Source organism: Equus asinus, chromosome 1 (assembly GCF_041296235.1).
Source record: "Equus asinus isolate D_3611 breed Donkey chromosome 1, EquAss-T2T_v2, whole genome shotgun sequence".
NCBI classification, from domain to species: domain Eukaryota; kingdom Metazoa; phylum Chordata; class Mammalia; order Perissodactyla; family Equidae; genus Equus; species Equus asinus.
The window spans coordinates 188732021-188754593 of NC_091790.1; the positions used below are offsets into that span (position 1 = coordinate 188732021).

Here is a 22573-nt window from a genome sequence, read left to right on the forward strand (position 1 = left end):
GTTGTATATCCTAGTTGTAGGTCATTCTAGTTGTTCTATGTTGGATGTTGCCACAGAATGGCTTGATGAGCAGTGTGTAGGTCCACAGCCAGGATCTGAACTGTCAATCCCCAGGCCACCAAAGCTGAGTGCATGAACTTAACCACTCGACCATGGGGTTGGCCCCCATGTTTCTTTTTTCAGTAAAGGAAAATATATATACATCTGTATATTTGTCAAAACTCATTGAAACATACAGTTAAGATCTGTACATTGCACTATATTTAATATGTAAATTTTACTCAATTTAAAAAGTAGCCACAATTCTCCATCCATGTATCCTCACCCTTTGAAAGGTCATTTTGAATCCCCTTCCATCAAGAAGTGTACTCTGTTTCCCCACCCCTTGAATCTAGGATGGCCTTGTGACTTGCTTTACCCAAGTAGAATGTGGCATAAGTGATAGTGTGCCAGTGTTAACCTAGGCCTCAAGAGGCTTTGTACACTTCTGCTTTCTCTTAAACCCTGGTCAGTCACCATGGAACAATCCCTCGCTAGATTGCTGGATAATGAGAATGATGCAGAGATGAGCTGAGGTTATCCTAGATCAGCCAGCCCCTAGCCAAATCTGCTCAAATATGAGTGAACCTAACCAATACCAGAAGAATCACCTAGTTGAGATAAATAAATGACTGTTGCTTTATGTCACTAAGTTTTGGAGAGTTTTCTTATGTAGTGAAAGCCAACTAATATATATACCAAAATAGCTAAGAGTTCAGGCTCTGTAGTAGTAAACTGTGGCCCATGGGCCAAATCAGGCCCATCACCTATTTTGAACCTTTTATTCACTGCTGAAAAGTGGAACATAATCTTGGAAAGGAACACCTTTTATAATCAATACCCAAAGAATTTCTATTGATAAATGCTATATAGTCACATGTCACTTAACAATGGGGGTATTTTCTGCAAAATGTGTCATTAGGTGATTTCGTCGTTGTGTGAACATCTCAGAGTGTACTTACATAAACCTAGATGGTGTAGCCCACTGCACACCTAGGCGATATGGTACTAAGTTCATGGAACCACCGTCGTATATGTGGTCCATTGTTGACTGAAACGTTGTTATGCAACACATCACTGCAGTTATAGGAGATTGTAAACAGATTTTTCTAAAGTAGTCTCAGACAAAGTTTTATGGGGATAGTCAATGAGATTTCACTCACTGTATGCAAACGTTAGGTTGATTCCTCTGAGAGCCAATAGGCTCCTTTTGCTTTTAAGAGAGAGAAAAAAATGAAATAACTTTGTAACCTAAGTGAGAAAAGGTATCCTCAAACAAATTGCACCAAGATATAAATGAGATTGCTTACTCTTTTTCAAGGGCAGTATATATTGCTTCATATATCAAGATGTAAAATTCACATGTTCTTTCATTTAGCATTTCTACTAATAGATATCTAACCTAAAGACATTCAAACACATGAATAGCAGCATATTATAAGGATGTTCACTGCAGTGTAAATAAACTATTAGAAATAACCAAAATGTCCACCACTAAAGAAATAGCTATAATGTTCATCTGTGGTCAAATAGTGGTAATCTGTATTAGAGAACACTACATAGCTGTTTAAAAAATGAGGGAGATCTATGTATATTAACAAAGTAAAATTTCTAAGATATTTAGTTAAGTAGAATGGGGAAAACAAATTGATGATTGGTTTATATAGAATGATGTCATGTACATGAAGAAGACATTGTGATTGACTCCCAAGTATCAATTCCACTTCAGTTAATTAGTCTGTCAGTTAGTACATGACACTGTTCTACTGGCAGCCACATTGTTCACATTTTACAGCCATAAGGGATCCAGCCTAAGGAGGACCTCAAAGTAGAGGATGACAAAGTGGAGAGACAAAGAAACTGTGCCTTAGATGACCATGAGCCACTGATTGTACCAGACCTTGAATCCACTCTGCTTCTGGATTTCTAGACATGTGAGATAATAAATTTTCTTATTGTTTAAACCAGTTTACATTGAGAATTTTTGTTACTTGTAGCTAAAAGCATCTTTGCTGGATAGTTGAAGGAGAGAAAGCCTGAAAAGGTACAAACCAAAGTGTTGATATTTATCTCTGTGTAATGAGATTATGGATATTTTTTCTTTTTGCTTAAGGTATACTTTTAAATTTTTATAGAGTAAACACATTGTTTAATAAAATGTAATCACTTATCAAAAGCATTCCAAATTAAGCACCTTTAATTCAGAAATTTTATTACTCCTGGAATTTTCCATGACTTTTGGACATCTGTTTTATAAGATCACTTGCATATACTATGTATTAATCATCAAAAAGTGGGATCAATCAAAGGTGAACTTGATGGCAGATAAAAAGTATTACAGTGACCAAGTGAAAAAAGAGATAATGGAAAATGGAATATCCATTGTCATCCACTTAGGCTTTTACATCAGTATGATGTAATCAGTGCTGGAGCTGTTAATTTTTATTATGTTTTTCTTCATAAAAGGATGACAGATACAGGACAAATAAATGTCTTCCACAGGTTCGGATTTACCATCATGAAGACACTGTCTAGATATGTATTTATTGACTTTCTGAGGAACCAGTATTCTGTTGTTACCAAGAACAGTATTATTTACAAATTTGAACTGAACACTAATCAAATAAAGGAGGGGAAACATCAAACAAACACTTTAAAACAAAATATTTGCTAGTCTTACAAGAATTACATTCTAAACTAACTTTTGTATAGGGTTGCAACTTAAATATAAGCTGTTTTCAGACTTTTCTAGGCCTGTCTGCTTCCCTGGTGGTTAGAGCCTCAAGCGGTAGTCTTTGGCAAGGAGTTGTCTTTTTTTTTTTCTTTAAAACAAAATGAATCTATTTTGAGAGCGACATCAGCATCGTTCATAATGGAGTAAGCTTTCCTGGTAATCTCACCCCTCCACCAAGCAATGAAAAAACATTCATACTCCAACAGAGGACCTCCAAACACAACACAAAAGACATCTGAGAGACCCACACAGTCACATGATGGAGGATGGAGAGGCTGGAGCCCCCCTCAGAGGAGGTGGAATAGGGTAAGAGAAAACTTTGCACCCTTCCCAAAAGGCTGAGATCCAGGACTGTAGGTGGCCCTTGGGAGGGAAGCAATGGGAGAGGGGATGTTCATTTGCAGGAATGTCAAAGATTCCTGAGGGCCCTCGCAGCCTAGGGTAAAACCCGCACCGAGGTGAAAGCTAACGCAGGGGTGACCTCTTCAAGCCAACACCGTAGGAGAGCAGATAGCGAGGGCAGAGCGAGAAAACCCCAAGAGCATGCAGAAGAAAGTGTCCCTCCCCCCAAACCACCCAGCACCAGCTCTGGTTCCTGGGATCTCAGCAGAATGCAAAGTGCCCAGAATATGCAGCTCTTAACCCCCACCCAGTGGCAATAGGCAGTAACTGCAACCAAATAATACCAGAATGTGAAACAACAGACCCACGCCTTCTAGCAGTATCAAAAATTATGTTAAATCTCCAGACCAAAGAGAAAATGACAAGAACCCAGAAATCAGTCCTGAGGATACAGAAATATGTAACCTAAGTGACAGAGAATTCACAATAGCTATCATCAAAAAACTCAATGTGTTAAAAGAAAATGTAGAGAAATGAGTCAATGAGTTCAGGAGCTACTTCACAAAAGATTTGAAGCAATAAAGAAGAATCCACCAGAAGTATTGGAGAGGAAAGACACAATGGAAGAGAAAAAACAGAATATGGATTCCCTGAATGCTCAAGTGGACATCATACGGGAGAAAATAGGCATAATCGAGGATAGACATGTTGAAGTGCTCCAGATAGAGGAAGAGAGAGAACTAAGACTAAAGAGAAATGAAGAAAGTCTCCAAGAAATATCTGACTCAACTAGGAAATGCAGCATAAGAATTATAGGTATTCCAGAGGGAGAAGAGAAGGAGAATGGAGCAGAAAGTTTGTTCAAAGAAATAATAGAAGAAAACTTCCTAAACCTAGGGAAGAAGATGGAAATCAATGTGGAAGATGCTATCACATCTCCTAAACATGTCAATGTAAAAAGACCTACTGCAAGGCATATAGTAGTGAAACTGGCAAAATTGGATGGCAAAGAAAAAGTACTAATGGCAGCAAGGCAGAAGAAAATAACCTACAAAGGAGCCCTATCAGGCTTTCAGCAGATTTCTCTGAAGAAATCTTACAGGCTGTGAGAGACTGGAATGACATACTCAAATCTTTGAAGGACAAAAGCTTTCAGCCAAGAATACTCTATCCAGTGAAAATATCCTTCAGATATCATGGAGAAATAAAAACTTTCCTAGATAAACAAAATCTAAAGGAGTTCGTAGCCATGAGAGACCCCCACCCCCAAGAAATCCTCCAGAAGTCCTTCATACCTGAAAAAAAAAATGGAGAAAGAGGTTACAAAGCACAGAGTAAGGAGATAAATAGGTAGGCAAAATAAGAAAATTGTAGCTATATATCAGAATAGGTTAATAAATACTCAGGAATAGCATTAAAGATAAAAGAAAGGAAAACACCAAAAACAAAGATTATCTTGTCATTTTAATCACAAACTCACAACACAAGATGGAATAAGATGTGAGAAAAACAACTTAGGAGAGAAAGGGGAAAGGGACTGAATTAGTTTAGTCTAAGGAAATAAGAGGCCATCAGAAACTGGACTATCTTACCTAGGAGATTTTTTTTTGAGGAAGATTAGCCCTGAGGTCACATTTGCTGCCAATCTTTCTCTTTTTGCTGAGGAAGACTGGCCCTGAGCTAACATCCGTGCCCAGCTTCCTCTGTTTTATATGTGAGATGCCTGCCACAGCATTGCTTGACAAGTGGTGCATAGGTCCACACTTGACATCCAAACCGACAAACCCCTGGCCTCTGGAGCAGAACATGCAAACTTGACCACTGTGCCACCAGGCAGGCCCCTTGTCTATGAGATTTTGAATACAAACCTCATTTAACCATTAACAAAAAAGCAGAACAGAAACACAAATAATAAGGAGAAAACAAAAAAACACAACATAAAAAACTACATAACTCAATTGGTAGACCAAAATACACAGGACAAGAACAAAGGAAATGCAGGAGAACAGGAAAACAAGTGATAAAATGGCAGTGTTAAGCTCTCATGTATTGATAATCACCCTAAATATGTATGGATTGAATTCTCCAATAAAAAGACACAGAGTGGTAACATGGATTAAAGAACAAGACCCAACAATATGCTGCTTCCAGGAAACACATCTCAGCTACAATAACAAACACAGGCTCAGAGTGAAGGAATGGAAGATGATACTCCAAACTAATGGCAAGCAAAAGAAAGCCGGTATTGCGATCCTTATGTCAGACAAAGTATACTTCAAGATAAGACAGGAAAAGAGAGACAAAAATGGGCAGTATATAGTGATTAAAGGGATATTCCACCCAGAAGACATAAGACTTATAAATATCTATGCACCCGACACAGGAGCACCAAAGTACATAAAGCAACTATTAACAAACCTAAAAGAACATATCAATAAAAACACAATAATAGTAGGAGACCTCAACATTCTACTCACATCAATGGATAAAATATCCAGACAGAATATCAACAAGGAAACAGTGGAATTAAATGAAAAGCTAGACCAGTTGGACTTAATAGATATATATAGAACACTCCATCCAAAAACAGCAGAATACACATTCTTCTCAAGTGCACATGGAACATTCTCAAGGATAGACTGTATATTTGGAAACAAGGAAAGCCTCAATAAATTTAAGAAGATTGAAATAATGACAAGCATCTTTTCTGATCACAATGCTATGAAGCTAGAAATTAATTACAAGAAAAAAGCCGAGAAAGGGACAAAGATGTGGAGACTAAACAACATAAACAACCAATGGATCATTGAAGACATTAAAGGAGAAATCAAAAAATATCTGGAGACAAATGAAAATGAAAACATACTATACCAACTCATATGGGATGCAGCAAAAGCCATATTAAGAGGGAAATTCATTGCAATAGAGGCTCACCTTAAAAAACAAGAAAAATCACAAATGAGCAATCTCAAACTACTCCTAACAGAATTAGAAAAAGAGGGACAAACAACAAAGCCCAAAGTTAGCAGAAGGAGAGAAATAATAAAAATCAGAGCAGAAATAAATGCTATTGAAACAAAAAAGACAGTAGAAAGTAACAATGAAACAAAGAGCTGATTCTTTGAGAAGATAAACAAAATTGACAAACCCCTAGCCAGACTTACAAAGGAAAAAAGAGAGAAAGCTCAAATAAACAAAATCAGAAGTGAAAGAGGAGAAATAACAACAGACTCCACAGAAATACAACAGATTATAAGAGAATACTATGAAAATCTATATGCCAACAAAATGGACAATCTGGAGGAAATGGATAAATTCTTAGACTCTTACAGCCTCCCAAAGCTGAATCAAGAAGAAATAGATAATCTGAATAGACCAATCACAAGTAAAGAGATTGAAAGAGTAATCAAAGGCATCCTCAAAAATAAAAGCCAAGGACCAGATGGCTTCCATGGAGAATTCTACCAAACTTTCAGAGAGGATTTAATACCTATCCTTCTCAAGCTATTCCAAAAAGTTAGGGAAGACAGAATACTTTTAAACACATTCTGCGGGGCTAACATCACTCTGATACCAAAGCCTGAAAAGGACAACACAAAAAAGGAAAACTTCAGACCAATATTGCTGACGAACATAGATGCAAAAATCTTCAACAAGGCACTGGCAACCTGAATACAGCAGTACATCAAAAAGATCAACATCATGATCAAGTGGGATTCATACCAGGGACACAGAGATGGTTCAACATCCAAAAATCAATCAACATGATGCACCACATTAACAAAATGAGGAATAAAAACCACATGATCATCTCAATAGATGCAGAGAAAGCGTTTGACAAGATCCAACAGCCATTTATGATAAAAACTCTTAAGAAAACAGGGATAGAAGGAAATTACCTCAACATAATAAAGCCCATATATGACAAACCCATAGCCAACATCATACTCAATGGGCAAAAACTGAATGCCATCCCTCTGAGAACAGGAACAAGACAAGGATGCCCACTATCACCACTCTTATTCAACATAGTACTGGAGGTTTGGGCCATAGCAATTAAGCAAGAGAAAGGAAAAAAGGAATTCAAACAGGGAGTGAAGAAGTGAAATTCTGACTGTTTGCAGATGACATGATCTTATATATAGAAAACTCTAAATAATCCATGGGAAAATTATTAGAAATAATTAACTGCAGTAAAGTTGCAGGGTACAAAATCAACTTACAAAAATCAGTTGCATTTCTATACTCTAGTAACGAACTTATGGAAAGACAACTCAAGAATACAATTCCATTTACAATTGCAACAAAAAGAATAAAATATCTAGGAATAAATTTAACCAAGGAGGTGAAGGACTTATACAATGAAAACTGTAAGACAATATTGAAAGAAATAGATGATGACATAAAGAGATGGAAAGAGATTACGTGCACATGGATTGGAAGAATAAATATAGTTAAAATGTCCATACTACCCATAGCAATCTATAGACTTAATGCAATCCCAATCAGAATCCCAATGATATTCCTCATGGAAATAGAACAAAGAATCCTAAAATTCATATGAGGCAACCAAAGACCCTGAATAGCTAAGGCAATCCTGAGGAAAAAGAACAAAACTGGAGGCATCACAATCCCTGACTTCAAAATGTACTACAAAGCTACAGTAATCAAAACAGCATGGTACTGGGACAAAAACAAACACACAGATCAATGGAACAGAACTGAAAGCCCAGAAATAAAACTGCACGTCTACGGACAGCTAATCTTCAAGAAAGGTGTCAAGAACATACAATGGAGAAACGACAATCTCTTCAATAAATGGTGTTGGGGAAACTGAACAGCCACATGCAAAAGAATGAAGGCAGACCATTATCTCACACCTTAGAAAAAAATAAAATGGATCAAAGACTTGAAGATAAGTCCTGAAACCATAAAACTCCTGAAAGATAATATAGGTACTATATGCTCTTTGACATAAAATTTAAAAGGATCTTTTCAAATACCATGTCTTCTTGGACAAGGGAAACAAAAGAAAAAATAAACAAGTGGGACTTGATCAGACCAAAGAGCTTCTGCAAGGCAAAAGAAACTAGGATCAAAACAAAAAGACAACCCACCAATTGGGAGAAAATATTTGCAAATCATATATCCAACAAGGGTTTAATCTCTGTAGTATATAAGGAATTCACACAACTGAACAACAAAAAAACAAATAGCCTGATCAAAAAATGGGCAGAGGATATGACCAGACATTTTTTCAAAGAAGATATACAAATGGCCAATAAACACATGAAAAGATGTTCAACATTACTAATCATCAGGGAAATGCAAATTAAAACTACACTAAGATACCACCTTACACCTGTTAAAATGGCTATAATCACTAAGACTAAAAATAACAAATGTTGGAGAGGGTATGGAGAAAAGGGACCCCTCATATATTGCTGGTGAGAATGCAAACTGGTGCAGCCACTATGGAAAACAGTATGGAGATTCCTCGAAAAACTGAAAATAGAACTACCATATGACCCACCTATCCCACTACCGAGTATCTACCCAAACAACTTGAAATCAACAATCCAAAGTAACATGGGTACCCCTATGTTCATTGCAGCACTATTCACAATAGCCAAGACATGGAAACAATCCATGTGCCCATTGACTGATGATTGGATAAAGAAGATGTGGTATATATATATATATACAATGAAATACTACTCAGCCATAAAACAGACAAAATCATCTCATTTGCAACAAGGTCGATAGACCTGGAGGGGATTATGCTAAGCGAAATAAGTTAGACTGCAAAAGACAAACACCCTATGATCTCACTCACGTGGAATATAAACAAACACACAGACAAAGAAAACAGTTCAGTGGTTACCAGGGGAAGGAGGGTGGGGAGTGGGCACAGGGGGTGAAGGGAAGCACTTATGTGGTGACAGACAAGAAATAAGGTGCAACTGAAATTTCACAATGATGTAAACTACTATGACCTCAATAAGAAAAAAAAAAAAGATTAACAAGAAAAAAAAATGTATGGTATAGGACTGAGGGCATAGTGTTGTCTCAGATATTGGCCCCTCAAGCCAAACCAAAGGCTTATGGAGAAAGGGGCTAAAGGACAAAGAGAAAAAGTTCACCAGGTGATCCATGAGACATAATGGCAGAAACAGCACTGTTTTGGTGCTCATAAGACATGGTAAATGCTAAGTGCATTCTCCACTTTTCTTCTGGGGACATGACTTTGACCCAAGGAGAATTGAAAGGACTGCAGTGCTGTTTTGGTGCCTCAAAAGTTTGCGGCTTTGAAAGAACTGGGAAACAGCATATTTGCATAAACATCTGAGTTCTCTTGGGACAGCGATAACCACCACCTTTAAGTGGTTTTTTGGATAGAAGAAATCAACAAAGTTGGCAGGAGATTTTGATAATGGGAAGCTTCTAAAAGAGTATAGAACTTGCTTGGCTACTTGACTTAATGACACCTACAAAAGCTAACGCTGGATAGCTATAAAGAAGTCTTTATGTTAGGAATCCATCTTGGTGTTAAAGTGCAATACAGATGAAATTCTTTAATGTGAATTAATTCTCAGAAAATCTGGAAATACTTCCATTTTCAGCCCAAATCTCTACTTAAGCAGTCCCAGCTCTAGAGCAGCTTCTTTGCAATGAAGATATTGCAAGACACAAAGCATTTATCGCAATGGTTCAGTATTCCATCATTTAAATTAGGGAATTTATGCATAAGAGCTCCATCTGAGTTGTCCAGTTACCCATTCATCCACCCACTTAAGCTATAGACATTTAACTGAGTGCCTATTCTTTTTCAAATACGATGCCAAGAACAGTTTTCACGGAACAGTGGGTATGGGACTGAAAAGAGCAAAAGCTAGGTAGATTGCAGTAGGCTAAGACTGATTGCCAAAATATGGTCCTCAGTAAGGGTACTTTGATAAGCTGCAAATTTGACCCTATTGTACAACTTCTTTCTTGAGTTCTAATGATGGAGTTTCATATTTCTTTACAATAGGACTATTGATTAATAAGTAGTTAAATAAGAGCATAAAGAGATTAATGAAATCTCTATTTCTTTAACTGGGAAATTGGCTGTCATGCAACTTTTGATATTAAACATGCACAAAGGCAAATAACTGAAATTCCCCAAATTTTGAGAATCAATGCTGTTATTAGTTCATGATTAATTTTAGTTTGAGTTGCTTAAGATTTTCAACTAATGAGAATGTCACTTTTTAGTTGTAATTTGCTTTATTTTTTATTATCAGATTATTTGGTTGTGTGTTCAGTTAACCCTGCAATGTGCAGTGATGCATATTTGCATCAATATTCTAGTCTGTGCTTTCTCCGTAGCTAGGCTTGACCCTATTCATTATGACAAATACACTTCTTTTGCTAAAGCAGTTGTACACATAATCCCCAAAATGTTTGTTTGTCCAGTAGTACTTGTTTCTCATCGTTAGTTTCTTTTTCTTTCTTTTTTTTTTTTTTTTGAGGAAGATTAGCCCTGAGCTAACATCTGCCGCCAATCCTCCTTTTTTTGCTGAGGAAGACTGGCCCTGACCTCACACCCATGCCTATCTTCCTCCACTTTATATGTGGGATGCCTACCACGCATGGCTTGCCAAGCGGTGCCATGTCCACACCCGGGATCTGAACCAGCGAACCCCGGGCTGCCAAAGCAGAACATGCAAACTTAACCGCTGAGCCACTGGGCCAGCCCCTCTTTTTTTTTTAATTGTTCCATTGAATGTATTTGGGATCATAGATACTGATTCCCTCTATTGGAGCATATTTATTCCCAGAGATAAGCATAGTCTGGCACACACCCATCAATAATAAATGAGAAGTAGGAGAATGAGTCATCACCAAATTCTTGTTCCACTAAAAAGTAGGAACAACTAGAGTAGTTGGGCTGTGAAGTCATTTTTTTCCAATCAAACAGATCATAGTCAAAAATTTGGTCAAAAATAGGTTATGCATTTGAGCATGTTTCAGACAACATTTAAGAAATTTGGTCCTAAAAATAATAAAGAGAAGGAAAGCTGGTATAGCTAAGAAAGAAGGTGGGGGTCCAAGGATAGCCTTCCTTTGGGGAGATAGAAGAAATTTGAACATGTTTATAAGCTTAGGGGATAACCATTGTCAAGCAAGAGGCTGAAGATACAGGGAAAAGGGGACTAAAAGGTGGAGCAAGATTTCCAGAGGTGGGTCAAAAAGGCATCAAGCGCTCAGGAGAAATAGAAACATCAGCGTAAAATCTATAATGGCACCAAATAATCATAAACTACTCACTGTCAAGGTGCAGATGAAATATTAGGGGTTTTGTTACAGTGTGAGAATGTGCATTATTACTTCCAAGAAACCCTTGGTAAAATCCAGCTGTGCATGAAACACTAAATTTTAGCTTAGATCTATCAATGAATAATTTGAAAACATACAATAAAATTTTTGTTTTATTTTGAAATCATATTCAAATAATGTTTTCTCTTTTTTTTCCAGATTGGACTCCTTTTTATCCTGAGCCAGTGTACATCCCAACAGGCCTGGAGACTGAACCAGTTTATCCAAACTCCAAGGAAGATACTGTGGTTTATCTGGCTGAAGATGGTGAGTACATAATGAGACATGTTGCTATAAAATATAATTTGGTACCTGGATTAATCTCTTAGTTACATTTGTTTTCCTGTTTATAGTGTAAATTGCAGATTACCAAGAAGTCCCTGTCCCCATCAAGATGTTTGATTACACATCTTAGTGCTAATTATATTCTTGAAAGTGAACTGCAGTTTATGCAAAGTTACTTTAAAATAAAACATCACATTGGCCATTTGAATGGAGAGTTATATTTAAAAGGAATTGTGCTTCACTTCAATTGTCTAAGATAAGTTCAGTGCAGTGCCCTGCAACTATTGTTCCTCTCTCTTATTGATAGGTCATGTGATGTTCATGCAACGGTATTCTTTTCATTTCATGCCAGCTTGATGCATTTCTTGGGATTGTCATCTTAAAAAGAGGAAAATACCCCACATTGCAAATAGCATCTAAGATTATATCTCAGGAAAGTGTTCTTGATGCTCAAGATCAATAATTGTACCTTGAGAGCTCTAGTAATGCAAAATTTCATATCTGCTTTATGATAGTGTGCTAATAATAAAACATAGAAATCTCAGCCTATATCCTAAACTGTGCTGCTCCTAAAGCACCAACATGAGGAAATATGGGATTCCTGAAGAGTTTCACCATCAGAATTCTGTGTCTTAGAGTATATATAAAAGATAACTTCCAGGGAGCTTATGTATTTTATTTAAAGGGCTGGAAAACCAGAGAAATTCACAGGGATTGTTTTCTATACAGTAAGTAATTCTATAAATCTTATACTCACATATTTTTAAACAACTGGAGAGAAGCATCTCTGATTTTTTAAATTTGATTTCAGATATTTAAGTGACTAACCTGCCTTAGAACTTCCACACATAACTTAAATAAGATCTGATAAAAAATTAAGATAGTTGGGGCTGACCCCGTGGCCGAGTGATTAAGTTCGCGCGCTCCGCTGCAGGCAGCCCAGTGTTTCATTGGTTCGAGTCCTGGGCGTGGACATGGCACTGCTCATCGAGCCACGCTGAGGCAGCGTCCCACATGCCACAACTAGAAGGACCCACAATGAAGAATATACAACTGTGTACTGGGGGGCTTTGGGGCTTTGGGGAGAAAAAGGAAAAAAAAAATTAAGATAGTTGAGGTGAGTCAACCAGGGTCTTGTCAGGAATTGGATGGCATACTTGAGGCAATTTGAGAAAGTTTAATGAAAGTATAACTTACAAAAGTATGGACAGGGTTAAGGGAGACTGACAAAGGATGTTGAAGCAACATAGTACTGTCAACAGAGCAGAAGCATTATGTCTTCTAGGCCTGAAAGGGTAGGAGGACAGCATGGCTTCCAAACCTGTAGCTGAAGGAGAGGGAAGTCCTCAAACAGCTGGATATATAGAATTCTGGGTTGACATTTTTTATTTAAAAATTTTTTTCTTTAAAGATATTCCCTTTAAAGATGTTCCTTTGTCTTCTGATATCTGTCATCTTTAATAAAAATTCAGTCATAATTTATATAATTGTTGCATATAGATGATATATCCTTTTCTCTGGCTGTTTTCAGCAATTTGACTATGATCTGCCTAGATTTAATTACCTTTATATTTATCTTGCTTGGAGTTTGCCGAACTTCTTGGATTCATAGCTTAGTAGGGTGGGGGTTTTTTTTCCTCAAATTTGAGAAATTTTAAGCCATTATTTCTTCACATGTTTTTTCCACACTATTCTTTCTCTTCTGTCCTTTGAAATTCTAGTTACATATATGTTGAATTTCTAGCTGTACCCCACATGCCACTGGGTCTTTTTTCATTGTTTTCCTTCTCTGTCCTTGAGTTTGGATATTTGTTTTTAAGTTCACTGAGTCCTTCTTTTGAAATATTAAATTTCTCTTAAGCCCATATAGTAAATTTTTCATTTCAGTTATTGTACTTTTTATTTCTAGAATTTCCATTTGGTTCTTTTTTATAGTTTCCATTTCTTGTTTTGAGATTACTTAATCTACTTGTTCATTATCTCTCTCTTTTCATCTAAGTCTTTTAACATATATAGTGATGCGGTGCTTAATGATGAGGATACATTCTGAGAAATGTGTCCTTCGATGATTTTGTCATTGTGCAAACATCACAGAGTGTATTTGACAAACCTAGATAGTACAGCTTACTACACATCTAGGTTATATGTACTAATCTTATGGGATCACCATTATATATGCAGTCTGTCGTTGACCAAAATCTTATAATGTGGTACATGACTGTATTAAAAGTCCTTTGTTAATCCCAACATCTGGGTTATCTTGGAGTCTGTTGAATATGTGTGTGTGTATGTTTGAACATGGATCACATTTTTCCTTCTTTTCATGCTTCATGATTTTTTTTAATCATATGCAGGATATTGTGAAAGATTTGGTGTAGGAGTCTGTATTGTGTTCTTTTTTATACTTATGTTGAATTTTGATCTGGAAGGCAGCCAAATTGCTGACAGATCAGTTTGCTTCTTTCAGGCTTGGTTTTATTTTTTTGTAAGAGCAAGTCTGTTTTCATTTTGTCCCTAGTCCTAGGTCATGGCCCTTACTCTTGAATGTGGTTCTTATGCCTACTGTGCAGTCTTTTTGGAGTCATGATTGAATGCCTGGGGTGCTCAGTGAAGTCTGTCCATTCTGGATAGGTTAGAATTCCAGTCTATCCTAGAATTGTATGTCCTCTGATATCTCAGTCCCACAGTAGCACTCTTTCCTATCTTGCTTAGTCTTATCCTGTGCTTATATTGTCAAGCCCTCAGTCAAAGACTGGGGAATCACCATGTAGATTGTTGAAGCTCTTCCTCTTTGTAGCTTTCCTCTCTCTGGTGTCCTGCCTCACAAATTGCAGCAGCCCCAAGTAACAATCTTCCCTCTTCAGCTCAGCAAGACTGTTATGCTAGTCTTAAGTGCTACTTTCCTAGGATGTAGTCCAAAAGTACTCCCAGGAAGAAAGCCAGGGTTAAACATGGGCTTACTTCATGTATTTATCTCCTTTCAAGAACCCTATATAGTTCCGGTCTATGTGTTGTCCAAATGTATGAAAACAGTTAGCTCATATTTTGTTGTCCAGTATTATAGTCATTTACAGGGAAAGGACAAGTTTGGGACCAATTACTTCATAATAACCAAAAGTGGAATAAGTATATTTAATGTGAGAAATGCATTAATTTGTTTTATGCATTGCTTTTCTAGTCTAAATACTCTTAAGTCTTTCTTACTTCAACATAAATACATATTAATGTCAAATTACTTTAAAATTTGAAATCCTTAGTGACACTTCAATTATACTTGTACTGTAGCTCCAAACTCTATGCAGAATAGCCTGTATACTTTAGATATGGTTTGATATCTTTATGGTCTTCTCTCCTCAGCTTACAAAGAGCCTTGTTTTGTGTATTCCCGAGTTGGGGGCAACCGAACACCCTTGAAGCAGCCTGTGGATAACTGTGACAATACTTTGATGTTTGAAGCAAGGTTTGAGAGTGGTAATCTACAGAAGGTAGTCAAAGTGTAGGTTTTAATTATTTTTATTTGAGGGGCTAGACCTTCAACTATTTATTATTTTCTGTATTAAGTACATTAAAGTTTTAGTACCCATTACCTAACTGTCATTCCTTGAAGTATAGATGCTAATTAGAGATTTGGGGTGGGGGTATGAAAGGTTCAAATTCTGGGTTCAAATAATTTTTATAACTATGAGTTAAAGTTAAGCAAGTTTCTGTACTGTACATTTTAAGTATGCCAATATGAATTGTCCCTGTGTCTCACTCACACATACACACACACACACACACACACACAGCTTCTCTAAATTTTTAATGGAACAATTCTTGGGATGAGTGTTCTATAAGATATGCTTTGGAACATGCATGCTATCCAAGGGCATTCTTTTAAAAAAATTTTATTATGAAAATGTTTAAGCATACACTTAAGTACAAAGAATAATACAGTTCTACATTAACTACCATATACCCATCACCTAGATTCAACAGCTATCAGGATTTTGCAACATTCATTTCACGTATTCCTAGGTCATTGTTTATAACTACACACTCACACTAAATGCATACTGCTGATATAAGAGAAAGTTACTTGGTAAAGAAAAAAGTCACAACTAACCAGGAAAGATTGTTATATATATAAATACTATACCAGTAAAAGTTTGCCTTTATTTAAGTACCCTTGATGACTAAGTATGGAGGATGCAAATGTCAAATATATAGTCTATATCAAATATAGTCCTCAAAGAATTTAAAATTTTGTAGTCTATGTGGTCATATTAATTTACGTATGGTTTAAGCCTTTCTCAGTGATAATTATTTCAGATCCCTACAGTTAGACTCTAATAGAAAACAGACATATATGTCTGAAGTAAAAAAAGAAACATTGAACTTTAATTCAGTTTCATGAACTCTGTAATCATTTCTTTTATAGGAAATATAATTGGGTTGAAATATAGAATTTTTTATCATATGCCCATTTTTATGTCTTCTCTTGAATTACAAAGGAATAAAAAGTCTTTAGAATTAGCATGGAAGCAGTTTCACAACCAACAAAAGAAAATTTTTAAACTTTTCTCTCTTTCAATTATTTGTTGTTGGATATTGCCTAAATAAACATTATTTCCTCCCCAAAAAGCTTTCTATTAATAGGTAAAAATAAAATAATTTTCGTTATTTAACTTAAACTTGAATATCATTTTTATGTGCTTTTTTCCCCTCCTTTTTTGTGTATTAGGGCAGAATATGAATACCAGTTGACGGTGCGCCCTGACCTCTTCACAAATAAACACACCCAGTGGTACTATTTCCAAGTCACTAATACCCAAGCAGGAATAGTCTACAGATTCACCATTATCAATTTCACCAAGCCTGCTAGTCTTTACAATAGGGGTATGCGCCCACTGTTTTATTCTGAAAAAGAGGCCAAGTCTCATAATATTGGCTGGAAGAGAATAGGAGACCAAATCAAGTATTATAGGAACAATCAGGGGCAAGATGGGCGCCATTATTTCTCTCTGACATGGACATTTCAATTTCCACACAACAAAGATACCTGCTACTTTGCTCACTGCTATCCATACACATACACCAACCTGCAAGAATACCTTTCTAGCATTAATAATGACCCAGTACGCTCAAAGTTTTGTAAAATACGTGTCTTGTGCCACACGATTGCTAGGAATATGGTGTATGTTTTAACGATCACTACACCCTTGAAGAACGACTCAAGAAAGCGAAAGGCCGTAATTTTGACTGCAAGGGTACATCCAGGAGAAACCAACAGCTCTTGGATCATGAAAGGCTTCCTAGATTATATTTTAGGAGACTCAAGTGATGCGGAGTTGCTTCGGGACACTTTCATCTTCAAGGTGGTACCCATGCTGAATCCAGATGGTGTGATTGTGGGAAATTATCGGTGTTCCTTAGCTGGACGGGATTTAAACCGTAACTATACATCTGTCCTAAAGGAATCATTTCCTTCTGTTTGGCATACCCGGAACATGATCCGTAGGTAAAATAAGCCTCAAATTACCTTTCTGCTTATTTAGTAAACTTGGTAGTAAGAATTTTGTTCCCACACTCTCACTCATTTTACTCTACCTTTTCTTAATAGTTTAACTATTGCTACTTAATTTTTTCCCCATTCTTCCTGACTCTGTTTCTGTTCTTTTCTGGCATGCCACTGGATTCACTAGCCTTCTCTTAAATAATGAAATAGGCTCCAGAACATTTTAATGTCTTTGTGAAACTAATAGTTAAATTTGCATATTTCAAATTTGGTTTCTTGCTAAAGCTCATGGTAGCACTGATATTTACTTTGGGATTATTGAATCCCTTATATGTGAAAATTAATTACATCTCACAGAGCATTCTGGCACTATGTTGATCATACATTGCTCTATGATGAGTCTTGATTATTGGGTTATATAGTTATTTAAGCTTTCATGAATAGTACTCTTATTTGCTCCTAAAAAAAAAATCGAACAGCTCTAAATTTTCCAAGAATCCGAAGAAGTAAAATGCACATAATATTTAAACATTTGTTGAATGGGTGAATTCTTTAATGGATTCAGGTGATAACAATCAAGAATAGGCATGTGCTAGAGCAGAAAGGTTTATTGGAGTCAGAGAACACCCATTCCAAGTCCACGTCCTCTTAACCTTTTTGGTTGAGAGTGTGGAGCTAGAGTTAAACGTATGAGATTGGAACCCCTGCTAGATCATTTGTGAACTGTGTGACCTTGAGCAGTTTAAAAACAAATCTAATGATCTGTTGAAATGATCTATTCATATGCTTATTTCACCCACTAGACTCAAATCGTCCCTGGTCCAGGGTTCATACCTTACTCCTGACCTGGTATGCTGTCTTCTATATGGTACATGCCTAAGACATGTTTTGAACTAAAATGCACTATAATAGGAACTGATCCTATAAGATACTACATCAACAACAACAAATCTAAACCTCAGTTTTCTCATCTATAAAATAGGAAAAATAATACTTACCTCATAGACAGGAGGATTAAATGAGAATATATTACTAAAGTGCTCAGAATAAAATCTTCAACATTGGAAACTCTAATCATGTACCGCAATTATGTAATATGTTAACATTAGGGGAAACTGGGTGAGGAGTATGTGGAAACTCTCTCTACTATTTTTGAAAATTTTGTATAAATCTAAAATTATTCCAAAATAAAAAGTTTATTTTATTTTACAAAAAGGGAGTGATGGGATGCCTATTAGAGTATCCATAATGTCTACTTAATGCTTTTTGATATTAAGGCTCCAACACAAGATGGATCACAGGCCAAGGCCCCTTGGCTTCTCTCTATGGAAAATAAATGTCTCAGTTCTTCTCAGATTGCCTTGTGAGAAGGTTAAGGCAGGAATCTATTCAGTAAGTTTCAGAAAGACTTCCAAGTAAGAGAACTACCTTAATGCAATTAATCATAGGCAGGTAAGTAGAATAATAAGTCAGTCATATATGTGTAGAAAGATGAGCAGCTGTAAGTATACCTAAGATTGAGTATATTTAAAGAATGTGAGAATAAGAGAGAGTAGATTTTAGTATAGGAAACTTAGTATAAGATACTTAGAATATCTTATCTGTGGCTAAGAAAAAAATCCAAACTGTTTTAAAAGTGATTTAAATTAGTGTAAGATGAGAGACCCTAATATCTTGTTTCATTTCAGAAGTAATAACATTTCTTTGGGAATTAATTGCTTAGAAGTAGAGGTTGCTTTTGACTCATAAGAAACCAAAAGATCATTAAAACTGGAAGTGTTGGTTTAGAAATATATAGCATATTTCATATTTAAGTACCTAGCTTGATATTCTTGTTTTATAATCTAGTTAGTTTTCTAAAAACTTGTAATGATCATTTAGTGGTTTTATGTCAATCTTAAGTTATCAGTTAGAATTTATTGGGTACCAGATGAGAAAAGGGCAATGAATTAATACATGTAATAGACTTCAGTTTGAAAGTTCACTATAGTTAAAGGAATACTGTTTCCAGTAGCTATTAGAAGCTACGCTTTGAATGTTTTGATTTTAGGTCTTAATATTTTTGTTATAAAAATAATACATTTAATATTACTACAAATACCATTGCTAACACTTTGGTATTTATCCTTCAAGATATAATAATTAGTATATATAATTTTGGTTAAGTAATATAATAATGCTATATAAAGTTTGGAAATATGAAAAAAAAAAAAAGGCAAAATGCCCATAATCCTACCACCTTAACACCACCACTATTTTACCTTTTGAAAGCCTCTTTATTAGTTATTTTCATCAGTAATTTGGGGAGCTTTTTTTATATTGCTTTAATATTCATTAAATACCTAAATGACGTAGGCTAAGGATTGTGCTCTTAAGACATATATAACAATTTCTTTAAATTATTTGTTAGAAATTTTCCAGAAAAAAAATCAATTCAAACTTTGGTACCATTTTTCTCTATGATATTTATTCTCCATGTTAATCATGGATTAAATATTAATTGGCTTCAGTGCCAAGTCATTAGGCACTCAATTTTTAACAAATATTTGGGGACTTGTGTGCATAGCACTGTTTAGATGATTTGAAGCATTCCCTATCCTTAGCAAGATTAAATATCAAAAATGTGAAAACTTTCCTAGGCAAGTGCCAGGAAGTGGTACCAATTTTAAGTGCTATGGGAGTTCACACACACACACAAAAATCTATGGGCTTGATTAGCTAGAGAGGAAGTAAGACATGAGGTCAGTGTTGAGAGATGAGGGGTAGTATTTCCATTTACAAAGATGAAGAAAGAAGGTATTCCAGTTAGAAAGAATCTATGTGGGAGCTAATGAGCAAAGGTAGGAGTAAGCTGTTTTCTGTGTACAAAAGAAAACAAGAATAACAAAGCAGAGGGATCCTGTTGGAGAAAATCTTGGGAGTAAGGTAAATTTTGTCCTTAGAAGGTTAAAGCATTCATATTTTATGTATGAATATATATATGTGAATGCAAAGGTAAAATTTAGTAACCTGTTTTTTTTTTCTTCTTGGTAGATTGATGGAGAAACGAGAGGTTATTTTATATTGTGACCTTCATGGCCATAGTAGGAAAGAGAACATCTTCATGTATGGCTGTGATGGTAGGGATAGATGTAAGGCAGTATACTTACAGCAACGAATCTTTCCACTTATGCTGAGCAAAAATTGTCCAGATAAAGTAAGCACCTTTTCCAAGTTTTAACTTTTCCGTTACTATGTTACCCATGTGAGACAGCAGAATGGATAACCTTATTCAGTAAACTGGTTTATACAAATGACCATAACAAAGCAACTATATGGAATGTTTAGTGACCAATCATTTGAAATATGAGGGAAAAAAATGCCCATTATCCTAACACCATACTTAAGGATAAAAGACTGATTGTTTTCCTCCTGAAGTCAGAAACAAGGCAAGGATATCCACCCTTATCCCTTCAGTTCATCCTTATGCTGGAGGTTCTAATGAGTGCAATAAGGTAAGAAAGAGAAACAAAAGGTGGACAGATTGGAAAGGAAGCAGTAATGAAGACAACATGATTGTCTTCATAGAAAGTCCAAAGCAATCTAACCAGAAAACTCTTAGAACTAATAAGTGAGTTTAGCAATATCGTAAGATACAAGGTCAACCCACAAAAACCAATTGCATTTCTATATACTCACAATGAACAATTGGAAACCAAAATTTAAAACAATACCATTTACCTTAGCTCCAAAATAAATGAAATACTTGTGACTGCAGAGGGATAGTGCAAGGGACTTTTAGAGATGATGACTGCCGTAGTGACTACACAAATCTGTACATGTGTTAAAATTCATAGAATGGAACACCAAAAAATCAGTTTTATTGTATGTCAACTAAAAAAATAAAATTAGAAAAACTCTTTGTAGCTACTGATGTTATAACAATCTTTTAGGACAGCTTTTAAATAATCTTTCATGTCAAAATAAAGTACTTTATTCTGAAAATCTACAACACTAATCTTTATTCCTAGACAGGTTTAAGTCCATTCCTATAACTTTTTTAAAGTATAGAATTTTATCCCAACAATATCGAGAATTAATCAACTGGTTTTGAATGCATATGTTATACAAAGATAAGAAGTAAAATTTATTACCAGAATTTAAATATATAGTTCTTAGAAATGTAAATATGTCATCCTTAAAATGAATTATTTCTATTGGTTAGGAAATAAAAGCAGCTCCTAAAGCTTTAGAGTAAATTACTGGTTTTGCACAACTTTTTCATTTTCAACCCTACTTCCTAAGAAAGATATCGTTATCCAAAAAACAATGGGTCTTCTTTTTATTTGCTTCTTTCCAGTTTTCATTCTCAGCTTGCAAGTTTAAAGTTCAGAAGAGCAAAGAGGGAACGGGAAGAGTGGTAATGTGGAAAATGGGAATCAGGAACAGCTTTACCATGGAGGTCACTTTTTGTGGATCTACTTTGGGTAAGACCAAGCGTTTTCATTCATGGCTTTCAGAGCATTAAACCAAAGAGACATATTTAATGTAAGATTAATAGCTTAGGCAATTTGATAGTCAGCACTTCCCCTCCCCGCCCCCCCCCCACTTGGATGCATACTGATATCTAACCAATTCTATAAATAGAATGAATAAACAAACTCCCACTCCAACTATATGTATCTCTATCTCATCATTTTCCTTTGTTTAGAAAAAGAAGTTTTAGCATATAAATAGAATACCTAATTGGTTGTTTCATGAACTAATCTTTAATTGTTTGTTTTTGTTGTTTTAGAAAGGGTTCCTACTGATGACTTTAATGATTTCAAGAAAAAGCAATGCTCATTCCTAAAATATCAGGATAGATATGTTTTTAGTGGGTGTGCTATTTGCAAGCCAAAATAGACTGGGTGGCTTTTTTTGGTCACTTTATGTTTTAATGGAAGCACTTGGTTCCTTGAACTAAAAATGAAAATGTGCTCTGTAGTTCCATTTAAGAAATCTTTTAGGGGCCCGCCCCATGGCTGCGTGATTAACTTTGTGCGCTCAGCTTTGGCAGCCCAGGGTTTCCCTGGTTCAGATCCTGGGGGCGGACATGGCACTGCTCATCAGGCCATGCTGAGGCAGCATCCCACATAGCACAACCAGAAGGACCTACAACTGAAATATACAACTATGTACTGGGTGGGGCTTTGGGGAGAAGAAGAAATGGAAAAAAAACAACAACAACAAAAAAGAAGATTGGCAACAGATGTTAGCTCAGGTGCCAATCTTTTTAAAAAAGAAATCTTTTAGTCACATCTAGCATCTCCTTAGAATACTCCATATTAAGTTAA

At 35.8% G+C, this 22573-nt stretch overlaps 1 protein-coding gene across 1 annotated transcript in view; it reads left to right on the forward strand.

The window, feature by feature from the left end:
* Positions 1 to 22573, forward strand: part of AGBL3 (AGBL carboxypeptidase 3) — a 94772-nt gene that overhangs the window by 23072 nt on the left and 49127 nt on the right. Inside the window, exons 5-9 of the mRNA XM_070513914.1 lie at positions 11636 to 11743; positions 15119 to 15257; positions 16485 to 17261; positions 20292 to 20454; positions 21598 to 21724. Coding sequence (XP_070370015.1) covers positions 11636 to 11743; positions 15119 to 15257; positions 16485 to 17261; positions 20292 to 20454; positions 21598 to 21724 — 1314 coding nt within the window. The remainder of the gene's footprint in view (positions 1 to 11635; positions 11744 to 15118; positions 15258 to 16484; positions 17262 to 20291; positions 20455 to 21597; positions 21725 to 22573) is intronic.